Here is a 26,933-nt window from a genome sequence, read left to right on the forward strand (position 1 = left end):
AAAGGAGAGGGCATTAGGCTTGTTGGTCATGAGAGGCTGAGAATAGAGCCTGATGGTTGGGGTCAGAATCATGTGGATTGAGAAGCAACAGAGAGAAAAATCAAGAAAGCAGCAGCATATATGCTGTAACATCTTCTACAGGTTTATGGCTACTGGATTTGATATGAGCACATCTCAGGTTTTTTCATCTACAAAATGGGAAGATTCATCTCTGTACAATTCTGACCTTTGAGGAATTTTGGGAGATTAGATCCCTTTTTCTGCCCCCTTTATTTCTTTCTTCCTTAATTTCTAAGCTTAGAATTTGCACTCATAAGCAAATAGGCTCAAGGCTTGTCTAGCCACAAAATATGGTGTCATGGTCTTTGTATTATTAGCTTTATTTAATCATTTTACTTTGTTACAAGAGATCTGTTACAAAATGAGAGTAATCTATTAATTTTTGGAATGTATAAACAAAAGAGATCAATAAATCTTAATTAGTAGTTTAAAAAAATCCCATTAGCTGACAACTGTTGTCTCTCCTGGTAGAACTTAAGTTCTTTGGGGCAGCTAGATGGTCTAGTGCAGTGGTTCTCAAAGTCTGGTTCAGAGCATCCTCGGAATCTCTGAAATCCTTTCAGAGAATCTACAAATTCATAATTGGTTTTTATTTTTAATGTGATCAATATCTATAACTATAACCCACATAAACAAAAACTCTTTGGACAGATCCTCAATCATTTTTAATAGGATAAAGATATTGAGAACAAAAGTTTGAGGACCACTGGTGGATAGAACACCTAATCTGAAGTCAGGAAGCCCTGAGTTCAAATTTGGCCTCAGAGATTTAATACTTAACCAGCTGTGTGACTCTAGGCAAGTCTCTTAATCCCAATTGCCTTGCAAAAAAAATTACTTAAAAATAGTCTATTTTTTTAAAAAAAGGATGTAAGCTCTTTGAAAGCAGATACTATACTGTTTGTCCTTGCCTCCCAGTGCCTGTATATAATTAGTGCTTAATCAATATTGATGGTTTGCTATGGAAATCATGGTTTTGGTGGAAATGGTAATGGTATGGAAATGGTTAAAAGAATAAAGATCATTAAAAGATGAGAATGAGAATTCTTCTCTGACCAAACTCTTTCCTTGACCTTCTCTCCTGACCCTACCATGGCTGCTGAGTGGGAGTCTTATTTCTGAGGGACATCTGTGTGATCCTCTTCCCTCCCCAATCCCACTCCTAGCTTACCTGTTCCAGATCACGGTAGCTAGATCCACTATCGTCTGAATCATACAGAGAAAGGTCAGTGTTTACTGGAGCCTGTGAAGGAGAAAGGAAGCTTGCGTGGGATGGTTGCCATTTAAAAGGAGCTTCAAACCAGGCTGGGGGACTGACCAAAGCCGGTGTTCTGGCTATTCTACAGTCGCTTATGCCATCCCCATTCTCATTCAGCCACTCTCACTCTCAGTATAACCTTCCTTTTTCTCCAAACTGCACAGCAACACACACCCTTCCTTCCCCTTTTCCCGTCATCAGTCAGATGCCAACGAGCTGTTACTGGCATGAAATGATTTAGGAGGATCAAGAGATTTAGGGCTTAACTGTCTGATCCCTTCTGTCGGCAATGACCTTCCCCCTCTGTGCCAGTGTTTTGCAATTCTCTATAGCACTTACAGCAAACGTCTAATATTCTACATGAATAGCATAAGGGTTTAGGAAATGTTTGTTAAATGAATGGACGGATCTAGTACCACCTACTTAATTTGTACACAAAGAAGCCAAAGGTACCAGATGCAGTGGTGAGAGCCCTGAGTCTGGACTGAGGAAGACCTGAATTCAAATCTCTCCAAAGCCACTAACTAATTGGATGATCTTGGACAAAGCATTTTAATCTCTTTGCCTCAGTTTCTTCAACTGTAAAATGGGGATAACAGTAGCATCTTCCTATCAGAGTTGTGAGGATCAAGTGAGACAAGATTTATAAAGTGTTCACACAGTGCCTGGCACATAGTAGGCTCTAGATCCATCTTATTTTTCTTTCCTTTTTCCAAGGATATACCTATAGTAAATTGAAGGGTAGGAATTTAAACCTAGACCTTCTGACCCAAAGTTCAGTGTTCTTTCCCCTTATCCAATCTACCCAACTTCATGTATCAGGAGGGTGTTTCCTTTTAGGGAGAAAATTTCCCTCCCTCTGACCTGGGACCAAAACTCACCAGGTTAAAGATGGCAGGCTGCTTTAGGACAGCTAGACTAGCTCTTGCTAACCCTGTTTCTTTGCACCTCCCCTTTTTTTCCATTCCTTTTGCCATCTTTAGGATGGCAGCCAAAAGCCTATTTATTTTCCTAGGCAGATTTTCAGCGTGATTACAGATGGTTTCACCTTTACCCATCTCTTAAGGCAAAGAACAAATAGTTGTTCTGTGGCCAGAATAGCCTTTTCTTACACGTGAAAAAGGCCTGGGAAGTTTTCCTGACATTTAGAGTGAAAGTGAGACCCAGGGGCTGAGGGCAAGGGCTGAGTGAGGAGGGGAATTAGAGAGCCTGGGCATGACTCCCTCATCTCCCCAACATTTTGGATATTTGCATCTCATATGCATATGCATACTATTCTTTGAGAGCACCAACAAATTAATTCAGAATTATTTGAATGTTTTTCTTTATCCAAGGAAAAGAAATGTTTTTCTTTATCCAATGGAGCAGCTAGATGGTACAGTGGATAGAACACTGGGCTTGGAGTCAATTCAAATCCAGTCTTAGGCATTTACTAGCTATGTGACCTGGGACACATTTTGCGCTGTTTGCCTCAGTTTCCTCATTTGTAAAATGAGCTGGAGAAGAAAATAGCAAATCACTCTAGCACCTTTCTCAAGAAAACTCCCAAAGGGGTCATGAAGAGTTAGACATGACTGAAAAAAAATGAGTAAGCAAGAGTGACTTGACCTAGGAGCTCTGTGTGATAGCAAATAGGAAGATGAATAGTTTTGGTGAAGATTTGAATTTAAGTTCTGGTGCCTCAGATGGTCTCTGTTTTATTAGCTTTATTTAACCATTTTACTTTGTTACAAGAGACCTATTATAAAATATTGGACTACTTTGGCATCTGGGGGAAGGGATGGGAGAAAGGGGAGAAAAATTGGAGCACAAGATTTTGCAAGGATTATTGTTGAAGAATTATCCATGCATATGTTTTGAAAAATAAAAAAAAAACTTTAATTAAAAAAAGAATGAAGGAGACCTGTTATAAAGTGAGAATAATCTATAAATTTTTGGAATGTATAAACAAAAGAGATCAATAAATCTAATTAGTAGTTTAAAAAAAATCCCATTGGCCAACAACTAGTGTCTCTCCTGATAGAATGTAAGCTCTTTGAGACAGCTAGATGGTCCACTGGATAGAGGATCTGCTCTGAAATGGTTCTGGGCAAACCATCCCTTTGCAACTCACTTTCATCATATGGGAAGTAAAGAAATCAATCCTGACACTATTTCATGAATTCTTGTAAGAAAAATCCTTTGTACACCTTCAAGTGTTGGCTCAGCCTCTGTTGATTATTTCCATTTCTGTCCTGGATATACTTTGCTTGTACATAGTTGTTTTCCTTGAAAACAACTTGAAAAGAGGGATTATTTTTTGCCTTTCTTTCCTAGCACTTTGTGCTAGTATTAGGAGTCCCTTAATATTTATTGACTGACTACCGGATATAAGCTATTATTATATCAGGGTTGTTTGGTGCAAGTTGGGAAAGTAAATAATTAGTGTAATTCCAGAAATATACACTGCCCACTCCTGACTGAGAGGAGATGTAATTCCTGAATGAGTGCTGATTGAGATGTAATTTTTAAATTTATTTTTGGATATGGTCAAATGAGGGAATTTGTTTAACTTGACTATACATGTTTATAATGGAGGGATTGTTTTTTTTTCTTTTTTTCTGTCATCAAGGTGGGGGGAAGTAAGAGAGAATGAGAAATTTTTGTTGATTAAAAATTAATTAAAAATTAAAGAGAAAAAATAAAACACTCATTTAGGTTCTCTGTTTTAGAGTGTTTCTAAGGCTTTTGCCTATGAGTTTTCTCTCTACTCTTTCCCCAATACCTTTTTCTGGAGAGTAGGCCTTCCTGGGGAGAATGGAAGAAAGGAAAAGGGCACATTTTCCTTTGAACTTCAATTTTTTCAAACGTAAAATGAGTTGGATTGAATGGAAGAAAATTCCAAGGTTTCTTTTTAGCTCTAACATTCTACAATACTACTTTAGTTATTGGTGAGTACAGAGAAGGCATCATTTATTTTCGTTCACTATTTTTTGGTACCCTGCTTCCTTCCCCTATTCCCACATGGGGTACCCTTAATATCAGGGGTCATACCATTCCTAAGTCTTGTCCTGTGACCACTGCTCTGCTGTTGGCTTGGGCAAAAAGGACAGCGTCATGGATGCTGGGAAAGATGTGACTTCGTTCTAAGGTCCCGTCTTCAAAGACACCTCCATTATTAATGTCATTGTACACTTGGGCTGGAAAGGAGAAAAACATTATCTGTCAAGAAGGTACCTGCTTGTGATCCAAGACAATTCCAATAGACTTGAGATGGAAAATACCATCTATATCCAGAGAAGGTAGGAGATTAAAATGTACGATTTTTACTTTTTTTGGTTTTTTTGTGGTTTTTGTTTTTTGTTCTGATTTTTCTTTCACAAGATGATTAATATGGAAATAATTTTTAAATAAGTCTACACATATAACCTATATTAGATTGCTTGTTGTCTTGGAGAAGAAGGAGGGAAGGGAAGGAGGGAGAAAAAAAATTGGAACTCAAAATCTTACAAAAATGAATGTTGAAAACTATATTATAATTGGAAAAAATAAAATACTATTAAGTGAAAAAATCTATCGAGAGAAATTTTTAAAGGGAAGAAGGAGGAGGAGAAGAAAAGGAAAAGGGGAAGGAGAAAGAGAAGAAAGGAGGCCTTGTGGGCTGAGGCAAGGAGAAGGAGGGAAGAAAGAAGTAGATGGAGAAAGGGAGGAGAGAAAAGTTAACGTTTAAGAACCTCTCTTACCTCGTTTGTGACATAACCTTTGTGTTGCCTACCTTAAAAGAGGGGAAAGGGGGTTTTTACAAACTTGAAGGCCCTGATTAAATGGGAATCATTAACTTCTTAAGACTTGGAAATCAAACTTCCCACTAGTTATCTTGTAATAGTGCAATGCTGGGTTGAGCAGCAGAGGGCGTTATGAACATATGGAAAAGCTTGAGCCTGAGAGTCAAGCTTATTACAATTTAACCTGAGGAATCTTTGGTGGTTATGTTCAAAAATATTAAAACTTCCTTGTTGTGGGGAATTAGACCTGTGCTTTAAAGAAGTGCTCATGGTATTCATTAGATTGTAAGTTCCTGGAGGAAGGGGTCTGCCTTTTGCTTCTTTTTGTATCTCCAGAGTTATCAAAGTTCCTGGTATATAATAGGAGCTTAATAAATGTTGACTAATTGATTGATTATTGTCCCTAATGACTTTTCTTACTATTGCCTTTGAAAAGCCCTGGCTTCCTTTTTTATTGGAGAGCCAACTGGCTGAAGTTCTCTCCTCTCCTTTCTTTCTTGCCCTCTCTTTTCCTTTCCCTTCTCTTCCTCTTCCTCCCTTCCTTTTCTTGTTCTATCCACATAGGAAATCATATCCTTTGCTGCTTGATTGCTGAAACCTTGGGGTTTATAGACTAGATTTCTTTTTTAACCATCATGCCTTAAATCCAAATCATGCTGACTCTTACTGATTGGTCAATGATAGGTCCCAACCCAAGCCTACCTTGATCATTGTTTGGGTTCTGATAGTTCAGCATGAAAATAAATAGCAAGTGTCTCTGTTTTGTCCAGAAACTCTGAAGGTCTTTTCTTCTCAGATTTGTTAAGTAAGTAAAAAAAAAGCCATTTTTTCCACCTCATTTCTTACCTTAATCACTGAAATGTGCGCCTCAGAAAAACTGAGAGCTGGGAAAGACCTTAGCTAAGAATTTCCACTGCATCTGGGGGCATCTCGAGCATGACTTGCCACCAGACCTAGATGGCTCAGTTGGAAAGAGTAAGGCTGATGACTTTGCAGCCCTGTCTCCCTTAAATTCGATTCACTTGCATTCATGACATCTCTTTCCCAAGATCAATATCCTCTTCAAGAAGTAAGGACAAACAACAATCTTGTAAATATTCTTTATGCATCTTGAATATATCTACCTTTTGCACATGGTATCTCTCCCATTAGAATTTAAGTTTCTGTTTTGCCTTTTTCTTTGCATCTTCAGGTTTTGTAGGGACATAGTGATTAATAAATGCTTGCTGATTGATTGTCTCTCTCTCTCCTCCTCTATCATTCTCCCCTCTCTGCCCCCCCTTATTTTCTCTCTGTGGGCAGATGGGAACTGTTCCTATGATCACTTTTGGCCTTGTTCCAAACCTAGCCATTACACTAACATTACTGTTCCTGGGATATTTCCATAATCTGTTCTCATTCTGATTTTTTCTTGATGCTTTCCAGGTAGATAATAACTTAAAGACTACCCGGCAGTTCTGCTCTCCCTAAGTAGCCTCTTGTAACTACCCCTGGATGTCACCCTTCTCTTACCTTGAATATTCACCAAGAAGACCTTCACACCAATCTTTCCAAAGGTGGAGGAGAGCTGGGGCCAGAAGTGTTGGGTCAGGAGAAGGAAGTGGGAAGCAGGGGGAGAGAGAGACAAAAGGAGAAGAATGTTCTCAGTGTGTCCCACAGGTGACCCACAAAAAATACTTCAAGTAGAGCTGAACAAGTCAGTCACACCAAGAACTGTGTGTAGCCAAGGATAAAAATAGCAGCAAGTATATACTACTTCTCCCTGAAGTGCTGACTGAGAGCTCTGGAAAGCAGGATGAAAACTTAGAATTGACCATTTGATGGGCACTTCAGGATAATTATAGCTCCTTGGATATTCCTCTTCTCTGACTCTTGGGAACATGGAAGTAGCAATTCTCTTGCTCTCACTGAAGGGGAGACTCAAGGCAAGCTTTGTCCCCATGGTCATACAGGGACAAGGATTAGGAGGGTCTTGGTTGGCTGGATTCTTTCATTATACTTAGAGGGCAGGATGATCCCTATGTGACTAAGAGTCTCTTCATCTGTAAACTAAGGGGGTTAGGACTTTAGAGTTTCTTTCTAGACCTCTCCATGTTCTGGATGATATTATGAGGGAGATGGATAGATGGGGCCTTGGCTAGGAGATCTTCATACTCAATGGAGGTATAGAGAGGGCCTGTAGAGTTAGGGATTTCTAAAGGTCCTTCCAGTTCTCAATTCTCTGATCCCGTGGCCTGGGACAGGCAGGAAAGCTTTCTCTACAACCAAATGCTTAAGGGACCAATTTATTGCAGGAAGTCTCTCATATGGTCGCCTCTCCTCCTCCTTCCTGCCTCCTCTCTTAATTCAGTCAAGCTTCTCCACAAATCCTCTCTTCCCCCAGTCACTTCTATGGCCCACCATTGACTTTGTTCTTCAAGAGGTAGTTAGACATGCTATCAGAAGATAAGCTTAATAGCAATTATCTGACCTGCTCATTTAGATTTCAGAAGGGGGAACTGAATTACTATATCTCCTTGCCTCTCTCCTTCTCTCTCTCTCTCTCTCTCTCTCTCTCTCTCTCTCTCTCTCTGTCTCTGTCTCTCTCCCTCTCTACCTCCCTCCCTCCTTCCTACTCTCTCTCTCCCTTCTCTCTCTCTCTCATTCTCTCTCTCTTTCTTTCCTTCCTTCTTTTTCTCTCCCTCCTTCTCTCTCTCTCTTTGTCTCTCTCCATATATATAAAATATATATATATGTGTAAATATATATGTAAATCTATGTATTTATATATAGATGTTATATATACTACATATACAGTATACACACAAATATATATGTATATATATATATATATATATATATTAAGAATATACTTTACTCTAAGTTTTATGACTAAAACCTGCTTGCTACATCAATTGCCAGTCTAAGGACAGGATGGAGCAGCAGTGAGCAGGTGTGGCCATATTCTCTCTGATGGACATTGGAATTTAGAGGAATGGGAGTAAGGACACATATGCCCCATATGCCCTTTTTCTGAGTAACTTGCCAAAAGGTGAGCAAGTGTTCTGTGTACAGTATATTCTAGAGAGATTGCCCATCCTGAGCAAATTTAAAGAAGTACAAGCTTATATTACTTTGCTCCTTTCCCTAGGGGAATTTTAGCATTGGTTCAGTTTCTCCAATAGGGAACTTAATAAAGTGTTAGGAGGAAAAAGGGGAAATTGGGAAAGTATCTTTCTTCTCTTTCCATTTAGGCTTTACCTTTGCCAATGCTTTAATGCCCATAAGATCAACGAAGCTGACTCCACTCATGTCCAGGATGATGGTGTGGAAGGAGATGAAGGGCGGGGCACTGGCTAAGGCATTCTCAGGTTCACTTGATAGTGTAAAGGGAGCTGGTGGCTCATCTTTGGGAGGTGTTGGGGTCTCTAGACTGAAGGTGATATAGGAGATCCCAGTTCCATTGGCAGCTGTCTGATTGTTGTTGGTATCAGTGGGGGAAACACCTTCAAAGTCTTCCTGGAGTTCCTGCAGGGAGACAGTCTGGGGGCAAGGACAAGAAGATAGTTCAGAGTGGACCCTTACAGATTTTGACTTAATTTAAATAACCCTGCTAGAATTGGGGTTTTCTTAGCCTTTTTGGGTTCTTTCAGCATTTTGGTGAAACTTATAAACACCTTCCCAAAATAATGTATCTAAATATATAGGATTACAAAGAAAATATATTAAAATTAATTCATTATAATATAACCCTCCAGTTTATGGACTCTAGTTTAAGAACTCCTGCTTTAGGTCCCCATAGATAAATTATTGTTACTATACAGCGGAGAATCAGAAACTGGAGGAGAGAGGGTGGGGAAAAGGGAGGGAGGGAGAGAATGGGAGAGACAGAGATACAAAGAGAGAGAGAGATGGAGAGAGAGAGAGAGAGATGGAGAGAGAGAGAGATGGAGAGAGAGAGAGATGGAGAGAGAGAGAGATGGAGAGAGAGAGAGAGAGAGAGACAGAGAGAGAGAGAGAGAGAGAGAAGATGATGTATGTGTGAATGTTATACTGTTGGGTTTGGCTCACCTTGTTTTTCAAGAATAGGGATTTCCTCTGTTTTGTGGGCATCTTGAGTCCCTTCTCCTGTTTTTTTAGGTATTTCTGCTTGGCCAGGAACACTTTCTGGGGATCCACACCTATCTATGAGGAGAAGATCAGTAGTTACATTGAGCTTCACCTTTTTTACCTCTCACGTTTCCCTCCTGAGCCCAGTGCCATTTAGAGAACTTCTTCCCTTTAAGTTGAAGGGAATTGTTCTTTACCTTGGAAATGACCTTCTGTCTGAAGATTTCTGAGTTGGCAAAGTAGAGTGGAGAACAGTAAGTCAGGATTTTAATTCCTTCTACTTCCTGGACCTGCCATAAAGGACACTGGGTTTAGGAGGCAGAATGTCTTTTTATTATTATTTTTAACCTCTTTGCCTTAGGAGGGTGTTAGCAGGAAAGGGAGTACTTAGGAAATGAGAAGAAACTGCTACTTACCCTATTGTAGGTCTTAGGGTTCACATAGATATCTGTGTCCATGACTTGGGCCAGGGCAGATCCATTACGACTGAATAAGTAAGGAAAAGAGAAAAACAAATGATAACAATCATAATAGAATTCAAAGGATGCTGCTAAGATTAGAAGGAGGGAAAGGGAGGAAACTGCTTCTTTCCTCTTCTCAAGGTGGGGGTTCTATCAAGGGGGAATTACATGGTGATTTAAAGTCTAGGAGTAGAAAGTAACGAGGTAGGGAGAGGGCAGGGAGCCATTTACTCCAGAGAGATTTCCCAAAGAGGGGTTGAAGATATAGTCATAATGTATATATGGTACCAGCATCAGGACTTCCTGGTTCTGAATTGTTTAGAGAAGAAGGGAAGGTTTCTTGAAGTTTAGCATCTTCTCTTCCCTATCCATTTTCTCTCTCTCTCTCTCTCTCTCTCTCTCTCTCTCTCTCTCTCTCTCTCTCTCTCTCCGTGTGTGTGTGTGTGTGTAAGTAACTCAAATGCTTGTAATTTTTCTAGAGGTATGAAAGAAGCCTGAGCTCCTGGGCACTCCGTTCAATGGTTTAGCTTCCTCGGGATATGTCTAGGGTATATGGGAAAGGTTATTCTATTTTTCAGAATCCCTCTTCTTACCTCTGATGCTTGCCATATTTTCTCTACCTTTCTAACCCTTTATTCTCAAATGTCTTTGGAACCCAAAGGCTATTAACTGTGACCTCTGAAATGGCAGTGATAGCACATTTTCCCTGAGAAGTGGATTTAGACAGGGTTCCCCATGCAACCACCCTGTATCAATGCCTTTTGCTAACATTTGCTGGATCAGGTTTTGCAATGGCTTTCTAGTCCTGAACCACAGAGGAACCTTTTTTTTTTAAAATAAGAGAAAAGGAACAGAGTTTGTCCAATAAAGGCATTAGTGATGGATACCATAGAAATTTGGCATCAATTACCCTAAGCCTCACCTTAAAAGAAGAGGAGTTTGAGGAATAGCCCCAATCTGGTAGTAGAGTACTTACAATTGGGTCTGGAAGACAACCACTAGGATGGAGAAGGAGACACCCACTGCTACACCATAGGGTAGTCCGAGGAAAAATGATGAGAGGAAACTCACCACCCAGACACACTGAGGAGAGAGAAGGAAGTTGAATAATACTAGGGCTCTTATACCCGCCCAGGGAGAAGCCCCTTCTTCCAGGCGGCCTTCCTGGGGCCAACTCCATTCCCTTTCTTCAATGAATTGATGCAATTTTATAGTCACAACTATCAATAATTTTTTCCTCTATTCTCCAGAGACTATGTATTTGAAGTATGTAGTCTAGGCTGCATATGTCCTTGATGGGGCCTCATCAGTTCTTGTCAAATCCAAGGACTGGTTATCCTGGAAAGATTTTGGAATATGAATTCCTATGATTCCTCTCTGAAGAGCTTTTAGAATTCTTGAAACTCATTGTATTTCCACTTGCCCATTTCTCTTGTGGGGATTTTGGGCAAAAAATAATGAAACTGTGATTTTGAAAAATATAATATGGTAGACAAATTTAAGGGGTTGAAATGAACTCGAAAATAATAATGAAAAACAACATGGTGGAAAGGGCATTGGATTTGGAGACACAAAGCCTGCTTCTTTGCCATTTATCTAGTAGTTGTGTTACCTTCAACAAATCACTGAACCTCAATGCACAAGTGAGGACAATAATACTCATAGAATTTGTTTTTTTAGAGCTGTTTCAAGGATCAAATGAGATAGGGAATGGAAAATATAAAAGTAGACTATAACTATTCCAGGGGGAAACAGGGAGTTTTTTGGGAACCCATGATTTTTCTGCCTTCACCTAATTTTGCCTAAAAATTCCCTTTCTGAACAATGGAGTCTCCCATGGGTGTCTAGAGGATGAAAAGTTCTATAGGGAGCAGATTTCAACTTTGACCAGAAATGGTATTAGAGGTAGAATGAACAGGAAGAAATGGGCCTTAGAGGCCTGAGAAGGTCAGATACTCACACAATCCAATTTGCTTTTCTTCCATAAATAATAGGGGTCAGTGAGCTGCTTAAGAGAGTTCTTGAGGTTGACAGCAATTAGAGCCCCCAGGACAGACTGCAAGAAGAATAAATAGAATAAACAAAGATTCAGATAAGTAGGACATAGTCTCTTTCCCTGTCTGCTAACTTTCTGGTCAAAAAGAGAGAGAGAGAGAGAGAGAGAGAGAGAGAGAGAGAGAGAGAGAGAGAGAAAGAGAGAGGGTCAGAGACAGAGAGAGGCAACTGAGATTCAAATCCTATTTGTTTTATTTGTCCTTTAATCTTTTTTTTTAATAATTTATTTATTTGCAAAGCATATGCATGGGTAATTTTTCCAACATTGACCTTTGCAAATTTTCCCCACCTTTCCCCCACTCCCCTCACTCAGCTGGCAGGCAGTCCAATGTTTTTGTTAACTGTGTTACTATCTCTGTACGATGAGAAATGTCAACCAATGATGTCTAAGCTTCCTTTGAACTCTAAATCCACAATCCTATGAAAGACAGATTCTCTGTAGCCTTGTCTCTTTGAGGTAAGACCACCATAAGTGTTATAGGCTCAGAGGCACCTCAGATTTTATGTTAGTACCTGCACCCTTGACAATTCCATGTATGTCTTTCTCCTCCAAGAAATTAATCTCTTTGATTCATGCTTCAGAGTTTTGATCTGGGTCATTGTTATAGTTCTTCTATCTCTAATACCTTATAATTATGTGATTTTCCCCTTCTTTAGCTCAGCTTGCCCCACTTTTGCTCTTACCTTGGGTAAGGGGTACAGATAGACCCCCAACACCAACATGGTGATCATCACCACCAGTGACACACACAGACTTGATACCTATGAAGAGTAAAAAAAAAAACATCTGAACAGTTGAGGGGAGTGGAAGAGGTGGAGGCAGGGTATATGAGATGAGGACAAGGTGAGAGTGAGGAGGATAGGGCATAAACTGAATTTGTCCCTGTCCCTCAATGCCTCAGCCAGAAGTGGTGGAAGGAAGGGTGGTGGTGGATAATTCCAATAGAGGACAATGAAAAAAAGTGTCTAGGGACCTTAATTGTTTCCACTTTTCTAGGCTAGGGTAGTGTAAGGGATCTGGGTGGAGGTAGTGTGATGAGCTTCTTAGAGTCCAACTTGACACCTGGTCCTTCTGGAGGGGTTTTCCCAACTGACTTTAGGGAGATATACTGCCCAACATCTCCTTCCCCCTAATCCAGCTCACCTGGGATTTGCCCCCTGCTCCATCCACAGCGAGGGTAACTGAGAGAGCACAGCAAATGACATGAATTTTAAAGAAGGAGCCAAAAAAGTTGCTACACCCAAGAGCAATCATTTCCTGTAGGGAGAGAAGTAATGCTTAGAAATCGAGAGCCCATCTCCCCTGCAGATGGACATCAGTCTGGGTAGAGTGGGAGCATGAGTGTGTGTGTGGGGTAAGGCAGTGGGAGAACCTAGAGTAGGAGAGTCTCTCCTACTCAACTGTGAACTCTGAGATCTAGCATGGCACAACAGACCCTGACATTGGAAAGAACATAGGTAATGGACTCAAAAGTCTAGGGTCCAAATCTTGACTCAGATACTTAAAATCTCTGTGACTTTGGGCAAATCATTTAATCTCCTTGGGACTCATTCTCCTCCTCTGTAGAATTATGGGTTTGGACTAGATGACCCCCCCCCCCCAAGATCCCTTCTAACACTAGCACAATGATCTCATGATTCGGACTTCCTACCATAATTTCAGCACTCTATCTGTTATGTCACCTACATGCCACAAGCATCATTAGGGACAAGATCAATAGAAATGATTGGGCCTTAGGAGGAAGATATTTCAGGGCTTCAAGGTGAGCTTTGCCAATTGCAAAGAGCCAGAAGAATATAAACCGAGGTGGGGTTCTAGAGAAGCTCTATGAATAACAAAATTACAGAGAATTCAAAGCTGGAAGGGACTCTAATCATCTAGTTTAGGAGTTTTGTTTTTGCTTTGCTTTGTTTTTTTGTTTTTTTTTTTTTTTGAGAAGCAATTAGGGTTAAGTTACTTCCCCAAGATCACAGCTAGTAAGTGTTAAATGTCTGAAGCTGAATTTGTACTCAGGTCCTCCTGATTTCAGGACCTTTATCCATTGCTCCATTTAGGTATCTTGAAATTTAGGAGTTCTTAATCCCCAAGGATTGGTCTCAGGTGGTCTGTAAACTTGGATGGGGAAAAATTACTTTAGTATTTCCCTAACCTCTGAAATTTAAAATTTCCTTCAATTGTGAATTTAATTTAATTTAATTTAAATTTACATTGTGAATTAAAATTAATGTGAGAAGAGGCCAGTAGACTTCACCAGTCAACACAGAAAGTCCAAGAGCCTTGATCTAGTGCAAGATTTTCATTTTACAGATGAAGAAACTGAAGTCCAGACAGGTATAGGAATTTGGGCTTACCTAGAACAATGTGCCAGAACCCAAATCTCCTGATTCTTAGCCTAGTGGTCTTTTCTACTGTATCTTCCTGTCCCCTAGGTTCTCTGGCCTACTCAGAGGCATACCACCAGTGGCAACTGGGGTAAGTCATGTTCTTTATTTGAGCAAATTTCCTCAGAGGCAGAATGGTATAATGGGTAAAATGTCGGACTTGGAGTCAGAAAGATAGAAACTCCAATCCTGCCTCAAATATTTACCAAGTGTGAGCTTCAGTTTCTTCATCTGTAAAGTAAAGAGGGTTGGACTTGACCTTCCAGCTTTAAATCCATGATCCTATGATTTGTGAAATGGGAGCTTCTGTCTAGATCTTTAGGGTCCCTTTTATCACCAAGTTTTAGGAATCTCAGTGTTTCTACAAACAACAATGGTGTTAAACAAGCCCATATTTCAATGTTCTAGTCCCCATTATCTACACAGTTACAGCTAACCCTTACCAGCAGTTGTCTTTGCACGGCTTCTCCAGTAATGTTGTCCATCCCCTTTTCTTCCCTCCCTGCTCCCAACACATTTCTATACCTCTGCTTGCATTACCTGGTTAGAATCCACATCATAGCCATGTTTGGTTCCCAGGGTCCTGCCAATGGCCAGGTTGATGACATAACCCACAATGGCCAGGGAGAAGGCTGTGCCAATCATGTCCTTCCACTGGGAGACTATGGGGGACACTGGGGTAGGGAATCTGTCATGGAATCAAAGAGGAAAAAGGATCAGGACTCTGTGTGTCCATGTGTATGGAAGGAGGAGGGAGCAGGAGTATGGGAATCAGGAGTGGGGCAGGGTATGGTCAAATAAGAATCACAGAATCATAAAATTTGAGAAATTATAGGGATTCGAGAGATTATTCGGGCCAAATCCACCTTTTTAGGGAAGAGAATGATAATATTTTTATATCTATCATCCATTAGAGGTATACGTAGTATTATTATTCTCATTTACAGAGGAGAAAGCTGGGGAATCAGAGAGTTTAAGAGAGTTGCTCACTATAGCATCACTAAGTAGCAGAAATGGGATTACAAGCTGGATCCATTGATTCTAAACCATTTTTTGTCCTTTTCTTGCACTCTACCTTCCAGGACTATGGGAATGTAACTGATGAACTTCTAATTTTCCACAACCTTGTATATAATATCTTGCCTGTAGTAGGCACTCAGCATATACGTTGACTGAACCATTATATTCCAAGTGGCTTAAAGGGTGTAATCTTGGGATAGAGGCAAAGCAGAAATGTTTCCTCTGAACAGACTAGCCTTCACCTGATTTTCTGTCTAGCAAACTGTGTATAAATTAGGTCTACATTCCAATAAAATTGTTCCCTGGAGACACAGACTGAGGGCTAGCCTTGGGGATGTGAATGTCCTAATGAGAACCCCTAAAATTGAGTCACAAATCCAGTACTGTCTTATGCTGTAGAACCAAGGTTCTAGATTGGGCCTGGGTCTGGGTGGGTCAGCCACGCTCCCAGCCAGCTTCCACTCACCCCTGTTGGATCTCTCCCACAATCTGCATATGATACTTCTTGGGCATCTTACAACCCCCAGAGATAGCCGTTGCCACCACCACCTATTGAGGAAGGGAAAGATGGAGCCTGAGCCAAGGCCAGGGCATTGAGCCTCTATCAGGTTTCCTTCTTTCATGAAAGGAACCCAGGCCCTTCTGTTTCCAACTGTTTGACAGAAACTCTCCTGGGAGGGCTAGACATAGACCAAGATTGATTCTCACTGCCTGATTTCCTGTTTCACTGACTGCAGGATGGACTCTTTAATGTCTTTATAACTAGATCTTAAGATAATAGCTTATATACTCAGAAAAAATCTTAAAAGTCATCTAAATAGAAAAGGGGGGTACTAAGCTATATATGAGGATCCCTGTAGACCATTTATTGATTCAGTTTTAAAATGTAATATTATTGGTTTTATTGTTTTTCAATTTGTTTTATAAAGGATTTTCCAAATACAGGAGTGTGGTGGGCCATGAGTTGCTTTTGGGCCATGTTTCTTATACTTCTGATTTAGTTCAACCCTCCTTTATTTTATAGATGAGGTCCTGAAAAGGAAGGAGATGTTATAAATGACAAAGCCAGGGTTTAAATTCAGGCTCTTTAAGCCTAACTCTAATACTTTCACTTCACAGGGATCATAAAAGTTTAAAGCTATAAAAGATATTGTGCTAATTTAGTCTAATTCTCTTATTTTACAGATAAGGAAATTGAGTCCCAGAGAGGTAAAATGATTTTTCCCAGTTCACATAAGTAGGAAACAGCAGGGCCAGGCCTTTGCATACAAATTTGCTTCCTCTGAAGCTAGTTTCACATCGTCCTTTTGCCCCCTTGGCCATTAGTCCAGGTTCCCAACCCCAACCCCAATTTCCGATGGAGGTCCTCACCACAATCAACTCTGTGGGGATGGGGACTCGGATCTTGTGCATGTAGCGGACATTGAGCTCTTTCACCAGCACCAGAAAGACAGCACTGATCAGGGCAAAGACAAGCGAGGCAATATTTGTATGGGGCAGGTTTTTGCAGATGTCGATGAAGGTCTAGAGGGAGAGCAGGGACATCAGAGTTGATCAGGAAGAAGAGTTCATTGCCTTCACAGGCTACCTTCCTTTCCCTTCTATATGTCCGCTTCTGGGCACCTGTACCAGGCTTGAAAAAGGCCCAAGTGAAACAAAATTCATCCTCTCATACCCACCACCCTCCTCAACCCAGATCTGAGAAATCATCAGAAGAGGAGATCAATTCCTTCTCTGTCCCTGAGTGGAACAAGAGCAAACAGATTTTAAGGTACAGCTAAAGGGAACAAGGTTAGATTTAAGGAAGAACTCCTCTGACCAGCACTCAAACGAGAAACCAAGGAAGGAAACAGGAATTAAAATTATAGGTATGGGAGGGACCTTAGAGGCCATCCACTCCAAACTTCCCACTGAGTACAAGACTCTGCTAGCACAATTCCTGATAGGTGATCAACCAGTTCAGGTGCTTTCAAGGATATTGTTGCATTCCGTAATCCTAGTTTTTAGCAAAGTGTCTTATATAGTGTGGGATTTAATGAATGCTTAATGAATGAATTCATGAAAGGAACTCATCACTTTTTTAAAATAGCAAATTTGAAAGGGCAGGAAATATTCTCAAGTAACTTCCCCAGCCCTCTGGGTTGGGTTCCAGACTTACCAAGACAATGGCTCCTGGGCCGGTGTAGGAGGGGATGGTCAGCCCGAAAATGTACTTGAGCACAGAGATCAGGATCTGCAGCCCAGCAGCAGTCATGAAGCCTCTGATGAAGGACTCAGACAGGTAGATGGCTATAAAGCCAAACTGTACAAATCCTAAGCCCATCTGGGCAAAGGAGAAAGAGAGAGAAATGGAGTTGCCTACTTGGGACCATGTCCGGAGCTATTGCCACAGCCTTACCACCAAGGACAACAGCAGAATGTTGCATCCATGAGTGAGTAGTGATCTTTTACTGTACAGATCCAATCTCCCCAACTAAACTGTAAGTTCCTTGAGGACAAGGACTATCTTGTATTTATTATGGTTTCTAACACAGTGCCTTGCACTGGAGTAGGACTGGACTGGGATGAGGCATTTTGTATATCCCAAGTAAGGTCTGAGATTTCACCTGCTCCCCATCCCTATCCTCATGCCCATATAAATCATTGTTTGTAAGAAGTTTTGGGCCTTTCCTGTATTTTCTTTTTGCTGAGGCAATTGGGATTAAGTGACTTGCCCAGGATCACACACTTAAGTGTTAAGTATCCCAGGCTGGATTTTAATTCAGTCCCTCTGACTCAGGACTGGTGCTCTATCCACCACACCATCCAGCTGCATCCCTGTATTCCTGTTCTAGGAGGCAGTAGAGGTTAGCTGAAAGCATGTTTAATTTGGACCCAAAATACTTGGGTTTGAATGTGGTTCTGCTGTCACCTTTGGGCAGGTCACTCTTACTATTCAGCCTTGTTTTCCCTCTCTGATAAATGGAGTAGGTGGTCTAGATAATGTCCAAAATGACTTTCAGCTCTAAATTCCCTGAACTCTTAGGTTTCTCCTATTTCTAAAATCCTATGGTCCTAGATTGTCACTTATCAAAGCACATATTTATGAGAAGTGGGACTTTTTACAATAAAATATGTATTTAGGGGGAAAAAGTCATATAAAAAGTGTTATTCCTGGCTCAGGTACACTGGTGGTGTAGATGGTGTAGATGATAGGCGTTTAGAGAGCAGTGGGAGTAGAAGAGAGACATTTCTTAGCAGCCTTTAAGTATATAAAGAATTAGAAAGGATTTCAGAGAGACTTTTAATATCTTGGGAGAAGAGGTTATCAGACACTGGAATTCCAGTGACAGGTTGAGATTTGGGGATCTTTTCCAGAGATCTCTGGACAACCCCTTAAAGAGAATGTTATGGAGGAAAATGATATAGATAGAGAGCATGTTGGATAAAGCAATCTTTAATGTTCTTTGACATAGAATTCTAAGCCTCTAATCTCAGAAGTTAACTCTCATCTAACAGAGTATGAGCGAGCTGATTTCTCAAGTCTTCTTCCAGTTCTGTGGGAGAAGGCAAATTGCTATAGCAGCTTTAATAGGTTAGACATTGCCCTTTCTGTCCTCCATCTATAGTAATTGGTTTTGTGCAGAAGGAGGGAAGAAATAGTTTCTAGAAAGCTTAACAATTCTTGGGTTGAAAAGGCAACTTATTCTACCACCCATAAGGGCTGAAAACCCTTGAGATTTGTCTCCTTGGGCCCTTACTTCCCATACTCTGAAGGAGCAGGGTCTTGATGGTACTCTTCTGCCCTTGCCACTCACCTGAATGATAGCTGTTAAGCAAGCCAGTGTTGCTGATATATGGAGTCTCTCCGCCTCCATGGCTGCTATATCCACATGACTTGTGTTGGTGACATTGTTAAAGACCTGGAATTTTGACTCTGGAGCCAGCTGCAGACAGATGTTACCCACCAGGACACTGATAACAGCAAAGGTACCTGTGGTGCCCCACCCACCCCAGCAAAAGACAGAAGTTTGGATCAATACCCACTACAACCACCCATGGTCCCAGGGATATCTCCCCAACCCTCAGGGGGCCAAAGGAATAGTAATTCTACCGGGGAAGGCAGTCTTGAGTAAAGCTTCTGCTCCCAATAATTCTATATTATTCTCCCCCTCTACCTCACCATGAGTCAATTTATTATTTATTATGAAGAATTTCTTCATATTTGTACAAGATACTTCTAGATATACACATTAGCCTTGGAACAGCCTCATGAAAATGACAAAACCATTGTACTCTTCATTTTATAGAAAATGAGAATCAGGGAGAAAGGCTAAGTGAGAAGCCTTTGGGATCATGCAGTGAATGAATGAGACCTAGCTCAAAGAGACTTCAGAGGTCATTTAGTCTCATCTCACCCAAAGCATTGGCTTCTACTTGAATATTCCCCTGGCCCCATCCCTACACCAGCAGAGAATTCATTTTTCATTCATTATTCATAATAAGGAAAGTTAGCCAATTTCACTTTCAGATTGCTCTTAATTGCCAGGAATTTCCCCTACATCTCTCTTCCTATAATTTCCACCCATTGTTCCCAGTTCTGTTCTCTAGGACCAAGCAGAAAGTATAAACTCCCCTCAGGGAATCAGAGAAGCATAGATAATTGGGGCTAGAAGGAACTTCAGAGGTCATCTCATTTCCCATGATAGCTCTTAAGCTTAATCAAGATCTTAAGAATATCTCTTTGGGACTCAGACTCCCAATTTTTTGGAGCAGTCCTCAAATGACAAAGGTTGCAGTCTCTTTAACATCTTAGTGAGTTTTCCTCTTCTGGATGAATCGGATAAAGCAACCCCTTTTAGATCCTTGTACTCACCAACAAGGAAGATGGGGAGGGGGAATTGGAGGTCAGGAGGTTTTTTTACCTGGTACCATCTGATGCACGCCACCCAAGAAGAAGTAGGGCAGGAGAGGGAAGAAGGATGAGTAGAGACCATTGACCGCAGGAAGGTTGGCCAACAGTGCAAAAGCCATGCCTGAAGAAGTTATGAGATCATTAGTTTAAAGGACCTCAGGAGTTGCCTCATTCCATTTCCTCACTTTACAGTTGAGGATAATAAGTTCCAGAGAGGGGAACAATAGCCTCACAAGGAGTCAGTGGAAGATCTAGGATTTGAAGGCTGGCTCTAAGGCTTAGACTTCGTTCGACAGGCTGCACCATACTTTTTGACAATGAATAAGTCTCATAGCCTAATCTTTAGAAAGCAGGTCACCCAAGGGAATATACCTGAAGGAAGCAACCCCAACCCTTAGGGGAATCCTAGCCAATGCTCCCCAGTTTGGGCCTTTGGAGACTAAGGAAGGCTCACCTTAAGGTTCAAGATTATAGGTTTTTCAAATTTTGTTTTGTTTTAGACAGGGATATGAAACATCATATCTAGCCTAAGGGGAATCTCTCACCTTGTGGGACCTGGATGGATCCTCCACTCAATCCCCCAAGCAGATCAGGCACGATATAGTCCTTGATCTTGTATTTGGGGAGCCATGAGAGGACAGGGAAAAGCCCAAATATCACAGTTTTGATCTTGGCAGAGGAACATCTGGAAGGAAAGTGAGGAACATGTCACAGGAGGGATCACTAGGGATCATCCATCAGGAACAGCATCAAGGATTAGACAGCCTGGGCTAGAAGGTCTAGCACACTACAATCTATGCTCATCTATAGACACTGATTATATAAATAATTGATTCATGGTAGACAGAAGGTGACTTCTTTAACCTAGACCGAAATTCCTATATTAGGTTTAAAACTTTGAGTTTTGTTGTAATTCGGTCTATATTTCTTTTTTTTTTTAATTTATTAAAGCTTTTTATTTACAAAATATATGCGTGGGTAATTTTTCAACATTGACTTTTGCAAAGCCTTCTGTTCCAAATAATCCCCACCCTCTCCCCTAGATGGCAGATAGTCTAATACATTTTAAATAGGTTAAAATATATGTTAAATCCAATATATATATGCATATCCATACAGTTATCTTGCTGCACAAGAAAAATTGGATCAAGAAGAAAGAAAAAACTGAGAAAGAAAACAAAAGGCAAGCAAACATCAATAGAGAATGCTATGTAGTGGTCCACACTCAGCTCCCATGGTCCTCTCCCTGGGTGTAGATGGCTTTCTTCATCACTGAAAAATTGGAATTTCTGATCTATATTTCTAGTCAGGATTGTATTCGAACCATCATGAAGCTAGTCACCAGCTCATTTTTTAGATAGCAACACTGGAGGAGACTGCACTGCCTTCTCAGTGTTATGTCCTTGCTGACTCAGTCTTTAAGATGGGAAAACTTGGACACACACACACACATACACACACACACACACACACCCCTACATGGGTCCTTTCCCTAGTTAAAACAACTTACATTTGGTAGGGGGTAGGTGGAGGAATATTTCATTGGTCAACACAGGGTGGGGAGAGTTGATCCTTTCCCTGTTTGTCCAAGGCCTTGCAGCCTTTTCATAGGAACTCCCTTGGCCAGGGAACAAGGACTTGAGAATGGAGGCTGTCAGAAGGTGGATTGATGAATGGGGGTGGAGGTATGTGCATCTGGGGGGTAATAATTTGCTTTCCATGGTCCAGTTCAATGCAATCAAGCATTTGGGGATGGAATCAAGGCTCATTCTGGTGATTCATCCACCTTCTTTGAGTAGCCCTTCTTTCTTTACCGTCACTGACTGACTCTTTGGTGTTGCTTAACAACAGTTTTCCCGATATTAGGTCTCTTGGATGTCACCCAAAACCTAAACCAACACAGCAAATGCTTTGTATCTTGCTAAGTCTGGGAAATTTCTTACTAAATCTGGGAAATTTCTTAAAGCCCCAGAAACTGGCAGGAATTGGCTTTTATAATTTAGTTTTCTCAACCAGTAATCAATCAGATAATTGACAGGCATTGATTCATAGGAGTTTAGAATTTTGGTCTTAGAGATCATTTAATTCAAATTTACAGATGAAGTAATCGAGGTCAGAGAGTTTAAGTCCACACAACTAACAAGCACATATTAGAAGAGGGCTTTGATTCCAAGTTTTCCTGACTCCAAGACTGAAACTCTTTTCAGCACACAATAATATATCTCTATTAAGTGGTTACTATGTACTATGTGCCAAGCATTGTGCTAGGTGTTAGGGATACAAAAGGACACAATGAAACCCTTCCTGCTTTGGAGACAGAAAGTATGTACATTTTAAAAATGTATACAGAATAAACATAAGGTAGTCTAGGGAGAGAAGGTGCAGTCCCAGCAAATTAGAGAGATTGGGAAAAACTTTTTATCAAAGTGTACTTCTGAAGGAAAGAAGGGATTCTCTGAGATAGAGGGGAGGAAAGACTATATTCTAAGTTTGCAGGGAGATGGGAGAATTGTGTATGAGGGACAAAAGCCCAGTTTGGTTGGACCATAGATCATGATAAGGAGATTAATAAATAATGGAAAGGTATGTTTCAAAGGGTTTTAAAAGTCAAATATATGAGTTTAAATTTTAAGTAGCCATTGAAGTGTGTTGAATAGAGGAATGACATAGTCAGACTCATTTTGATAGCAATGTGGAAAATGGATTAGGAGAAGAGACTTGAGGAAGGGAGAAAAGTAATCCAGATAAGCAGTAATGAAGGACTGAATTGTGATGGTGGCTATATGATTAGAGAGGAGAAGATGATTACAAGGTGTGTTATGGAGGGTGAGATTTGAAAATGGATTTGATTTGTGAGGGAGAGTAAAAACTGAAAGATAATGCCAAAGTTATAAGCCTTGGAGATTGGAAGGATGGTGATACCCTTGATAGAAGTAGGGAAGTAGGGAAGACCAATGTTATTGATGGGAATTCTGAAACTTTCCCCTTGTCAGTAAATGCTAAAAATGATCCTCCTGGGAACTTAGTTTCCTAGATTGTCTTATTATCATAGTTAAGGCTACTATGATTTGCCCAGACTGCTTTGACTATAATCTTTTTTTTTCTTTTTTCTTTTCTTTTCTTTTTTTTTTTTTTTTTTTTTTTTTTTTTTTGCTATAGCAATTGGGGTTAAATGACTTGCCCAGGATCACACAGCTAGGATGTATTAAGTGTCTGAGGCCAGATTTGAATTCAGGTCCTCCTGCTCCAACTGTGCCAACTAGATGCCCCAATTATAATCTTTTAAGATACCTATAACGGGAACTTCCTAGACTGTTTTGTTAAGCCTTGATAGGAACCAGGTTTTCCCAGAATATCTTTAAGACAGTCTCAATGTCAACACACATCTTTTATCTCCCCAACTCTTCCTTGGTATTTCCTCTCCTCCCCTGAGAAACTCCTGAGGTTATATTTCCCCAATAAAAGATGTCCACATATTGAAGATCTCTGTTAAGTCCTTTTCAGGATTAAACCCACTATGAAGTCCTCTTTCTCTCCTCAGAGCAATCTTCTCTTTAATGACATTTTCCTCCTTCCTATACCTAACTCTGATTAATCTGCTAAATTCCTCTATGTTAGGATGCCAGTCAATGGTGTACTCCCAACTCAAAGCATATTCCTGTAATGGCTTCTTCCAAACCCCTTTCCTTGCTAACTCTATTTCCTTGCTCTCCCAAATCTATTTCTGTTTACCACCTCTAGTGCCTATTTTACTTCTTCATTTTGTCTGTAACCTCTTGTCTTAAATAAAGGCACCTTTTGGTAAAGAGAAATCCTTGTGAATTCATCACATATGCCCTGTGCCTTGTATTTTGAACTAGGAATTGCTACTCAGATCCCATCAGTATCATTGATCAACAAAAAAGTCCTGGCTGAATTTCCTGCTTCTCCTGAAGCAGATAGCACAGAAAGTAGAAGTCATTGGGCCAAGACAAAGAAGCAGGTCAAATAATGCAGAACAACCCTTGAAGCTTCTCTGGAAACTCAGCCCAGATATGGTGTCAATAGTCTAGTGTCAAGTATCAGAAGACATTGACTTCTCCTGAGAAGAACTAAAGGCACCAGTATGTTGGCATATTTTAAATAAATGGTTCTCCCCCCACCAAAAGGACATATTTAAAAGTTGAATCTGCATTATTGATATTTTTCTATCACTTTTAAAGCCTAGATGATTTACAAAACAATAAATCAAGCCCTGATTTGTAATGTTTGCTGATTTCTGATCTGTAAATATTCACAGTGAAAATTTGACAATCTGGAGATCATACCGCTGGCCAAAGCTATACTCCAGGGCTGGTAAAGGGCTAACCTTATTTGCAAGTCTGTTTTAATACAGACAAATCTCAAAAAGAGCTAGAAACAGATGTTAACTATTGAAGCTAGAAAATATCTAGATCCTACTGGGTATTGACAAAGTGATAAAAGAAGGTAGTGGTCACAGGGGAGGTACAGGGAGTGATTCCTAAAGTCTGTTCACTGCATCCATGTGGAAAAGTGTGAGAAGTAGAATTGAATTCATCAGCCCACTTTACTTTAATCCTCCACACGATTTCCCACCTTTCAGAACAATAGCCTTCTTTTTATCCCTTCTGCCCAAGTCCAGAACAGCATAGGGCATAGATTTCCTATTTTCTTTGGATCCATTAGCTGGCGGTGCTCATCAAGTCAAAGAAACTCTGAACTAGGGGCCACGCACAGCACTGGCATCAGAACCTAGAACCACAGTGGCTGAGCCTCCCTTGAAGAGCGGGGTTGGGCCAGGGATTTCAGGCAGAGATTCAAGTGGATGATCCTCCCAGCCTGAACCAGTTCCACCTGCATCACTGCCCCAGTCATTGCCAGTGACCTCAATCCAAGAAAATGAATCAGCTGTTCTCTAGCTCTAGGGGGAGGGGAGATTAGAGCCAGGCAACCCATGACAGGTTTTGAGGACTGCCCACAATCTGGGTGAGGAGAGGACAGGGACTTGGGTCCTTAGAATACTTCCAAGGTGAGACTCCTGGGGCTGCTTATATGAAGTTGTTTCATCCAGTTTGTTGCCTCCAGGAATCTCTTTTGCTTATTGATGGCCACAAGTTAGAGAAAGAAAAGATGGGGCTGGGGCAACCAGGAGAACAAAGCAGATGGGGAGCAGTAAGATCCTTGCTTTTGCCCTATTTGCCCAACCTTCCTTGCCTTAACAGGTAAGAGGAGGGGAGTAAGTGGGTGAAGGTTTCTCTGGACTAAAGGAAGTTGTAGGATTGAGATGGAGACCCCCTTATTGCTTCTGCAAAACCTAAGTCAAGGTATTTCTGATAGCATCCCCCAAAGGAGTAATAGAGAAGAGCTTAGAGAGCTAAGGTGGAATGAGAACTCCATAAAGAGAGTTTGGAGATGTTGGAATTCTTTCTCTTCTTCCTCCAGGCAGCTCTCTGAGATTTTCACCCAATAACTAGTGAGGGGACAACCCTCCACATGGCCAGAGCTTGGCATCTTACCTGAAAGTATCGCGAAGCTTTTTGCCCACTGGGTAAGTCCGGTCCTTCTTCTCAAATTCCTCATCAAAAAGGGTGAGGGAATATGCAGCTCGGTCTATCACGTATCGAGGTCTGGGCTGGTTCATGTCTGGGACTTCTATGAGTCCTGGTGGAGATAGAGGAGGTGACAGTGAGCGGGCATCTCTCCTCAGTGCCAGCTGAGGCCTTCTCCCGCCTCTTGCTTTTTAGCTGCAGATTTGTCCCTTAGCTTTCCCCCACCCCTTGAACTTGGGACTACCTCCCATCCAGGAAGGTGCCTCCCTCTTCTCTTTCAAGCCCTTCCATAGGACTCACTTCTTTGGCTCGACCTTCCCTCCCAGTGACTGATGAAGGAAACACGGGCCCTGGGAGATAGCTGGCACCCCACACTTATGAAATCATAGCATTCAGTAAGGACCAGAAAAGAAGGGTGGGAGCCAGGGCAGAGCTGAGTTCAAGTTCCTACTCAATCTCTGATTTCCAGCTGTCCCTCCCTCCTTACTAACTCCTAAGTCACTGCCTCTCGGTATATTGTTTCCCTTCTCATTTATGAGAGAAGTCAATAAGTGGAGAAGAAATTGTGCAAATAAACTGCCTGGAGGCAGTTTCTAATATAGCTTCCAACATGACCTCAGGAGGACCCCACCAGCCTAAGGTGTCAGAGCGAGGTGTCAGATCTAGGCATCTAGGACTCCACTAACAGGTTTTCCTGGGACAATAGCTTGTTTGGGGAAATCTGGATGAGGCATGCCATCAGTTCTCACTCCTACAGTTTCCTGAGCCTAACCCTTTCCCCTCCCGTCTTTACCATCTCTTTATCACTTTGGCCTTTTGACACTCCATGGCTACATGCTAGAGGAAGTGCCTTTGGGGAGGGGGGATAGGGAGCAGTGAGCTTCCCCTCTCTTGCCTGATTAGGGAGAGACCAGATGGCTATGGGGGTGGTAGTGGGGGTGATTGACACTCGAACAGAGGGGGAAGGGAAGGGCAAGGTGTGGGTTACTGCTATGAGGAAGCCATGAGGGGACAAGTTGGGTGTTGGGGAAGGGGAGTGAAGAGGTTGGGAGTAGGTGTGGCTGGTTTGGAAAATCATTTGATTTGGGTCTGAAACCGAGTAGCTACATAGAAGACGGGTTGCCTCTCCTTTGGCTAAGAGCCACTTGTCCATTTACCCATGGTGAAAATTGAAGTAATGCCAGGTGAGACTGGTTTTTTGTTGTTGTTGTTGTTCATGACCAGTTTTCAGATAGGCGGTGGTGATGGTTGTCAGATTTGAATAAGTTAGTTGAAGGCACATGGTTAGCACAAGACTGGAAGTCCCGAAAATCTGAGCTCTAGCGCTAATTCACAATATGATTCCAGCCAAGACATTTACTTTTCTAGGATTCAGTTTCCTTGTATTTATGCTAAAGGGGT

The 26,933-nt window shown here is 41.2% G+C and overlaps 1 protein-coding gene across 1 annotated transcript in view; it reads right to left on the reverse strand.

Moving 5' to 3' along the window:
• Positions 1-25,740, reverse strand: part of SLC26A9 (solute carrier family 26 member 9) — a 28,754-nt gene extending 3,014 nt beyond the window's left edge. Inside the window, exons 1-19 of the mRNA XM_003767623.2 lie at positions 25,500-25,740; positions 20,529-20,668; positions 19,994-20,104; positions 18,887-19,062; positions 17,248-17,412; positions 16,461-16,613; positions 15,556-15,638; positions 14,610-14,757; positions 12,832-12,945; positions 12,372-12,449; positions 11,593-11,688; positions 10,609-10,715; positions 9,588-9,657; positions 9,369-9,461; positions 9,133-9,246; positions 8,323-8,604; positions 6,595-6,649; positions 4,352-4,497; positions 1,232-1,303 (exon numbers count right to left, since the gene is read on the reverse strand). Coding sequence (XP_003767671.1) covers positions 1,232-1,303; positions 4,352-4,497; positions 6,595-6,649; positions 8,323-8,604; positions 9,133-9,246; positions 9,369-9,461; positions 9,588-9,657; positions 10,609-10,715; positions 11,593-11,688; positions 12,372-12,449; positions 12,832-12,945; positions 14,610-14,757; positions 15,556-15,638; positions 16,461-16,613; positions 17,248-17,412; positions 18,887-19,062; positions 19,994-20,104; positions 20,529-20,668; positions 25,500-25,624 — 2,328 coding nt within the window. The 5' untranslated portion in view covers positions 25,625-25,740. The remainder of the gene's footprint in view (positions 1-1,231; positions 1,304-4,351; positions 4,498-6,594; positions 6,650-8,322; positions 8,605-9,132; positions 9,247-9,368; positions 9,462-9,587; positions 9,658-10,608; positions 10,716-11,592; positions 11,689-12,371; positions 12,450-12,831; positions 12,946-14,609; positions 14,758-15,555; positions 15,639-16,460; positions 16,614-17,247; positions 17,413-18,886; positions 19,063-19,993; positions 20,105-20,528; positions 20,669-25,499) is intronic.
• Positions 25,741-26,933: the final 1,193 nt, after the last annotated feature.

The sequence above is a fragment of the Sarcophilus harrisii genome, chromosome 4 (genome assembly GCF_902635505.1).
Source record: "Sarcophilus harrisii chromosome 4, mSarHar1.11, whole genome shotgun sequence".
NCBI lineage: Eukaryota > Metazoa > Chordata > Mammalia > Dasyuromorphia > Dasyuridae > Sarcophilus > Sarcophilus harrisii.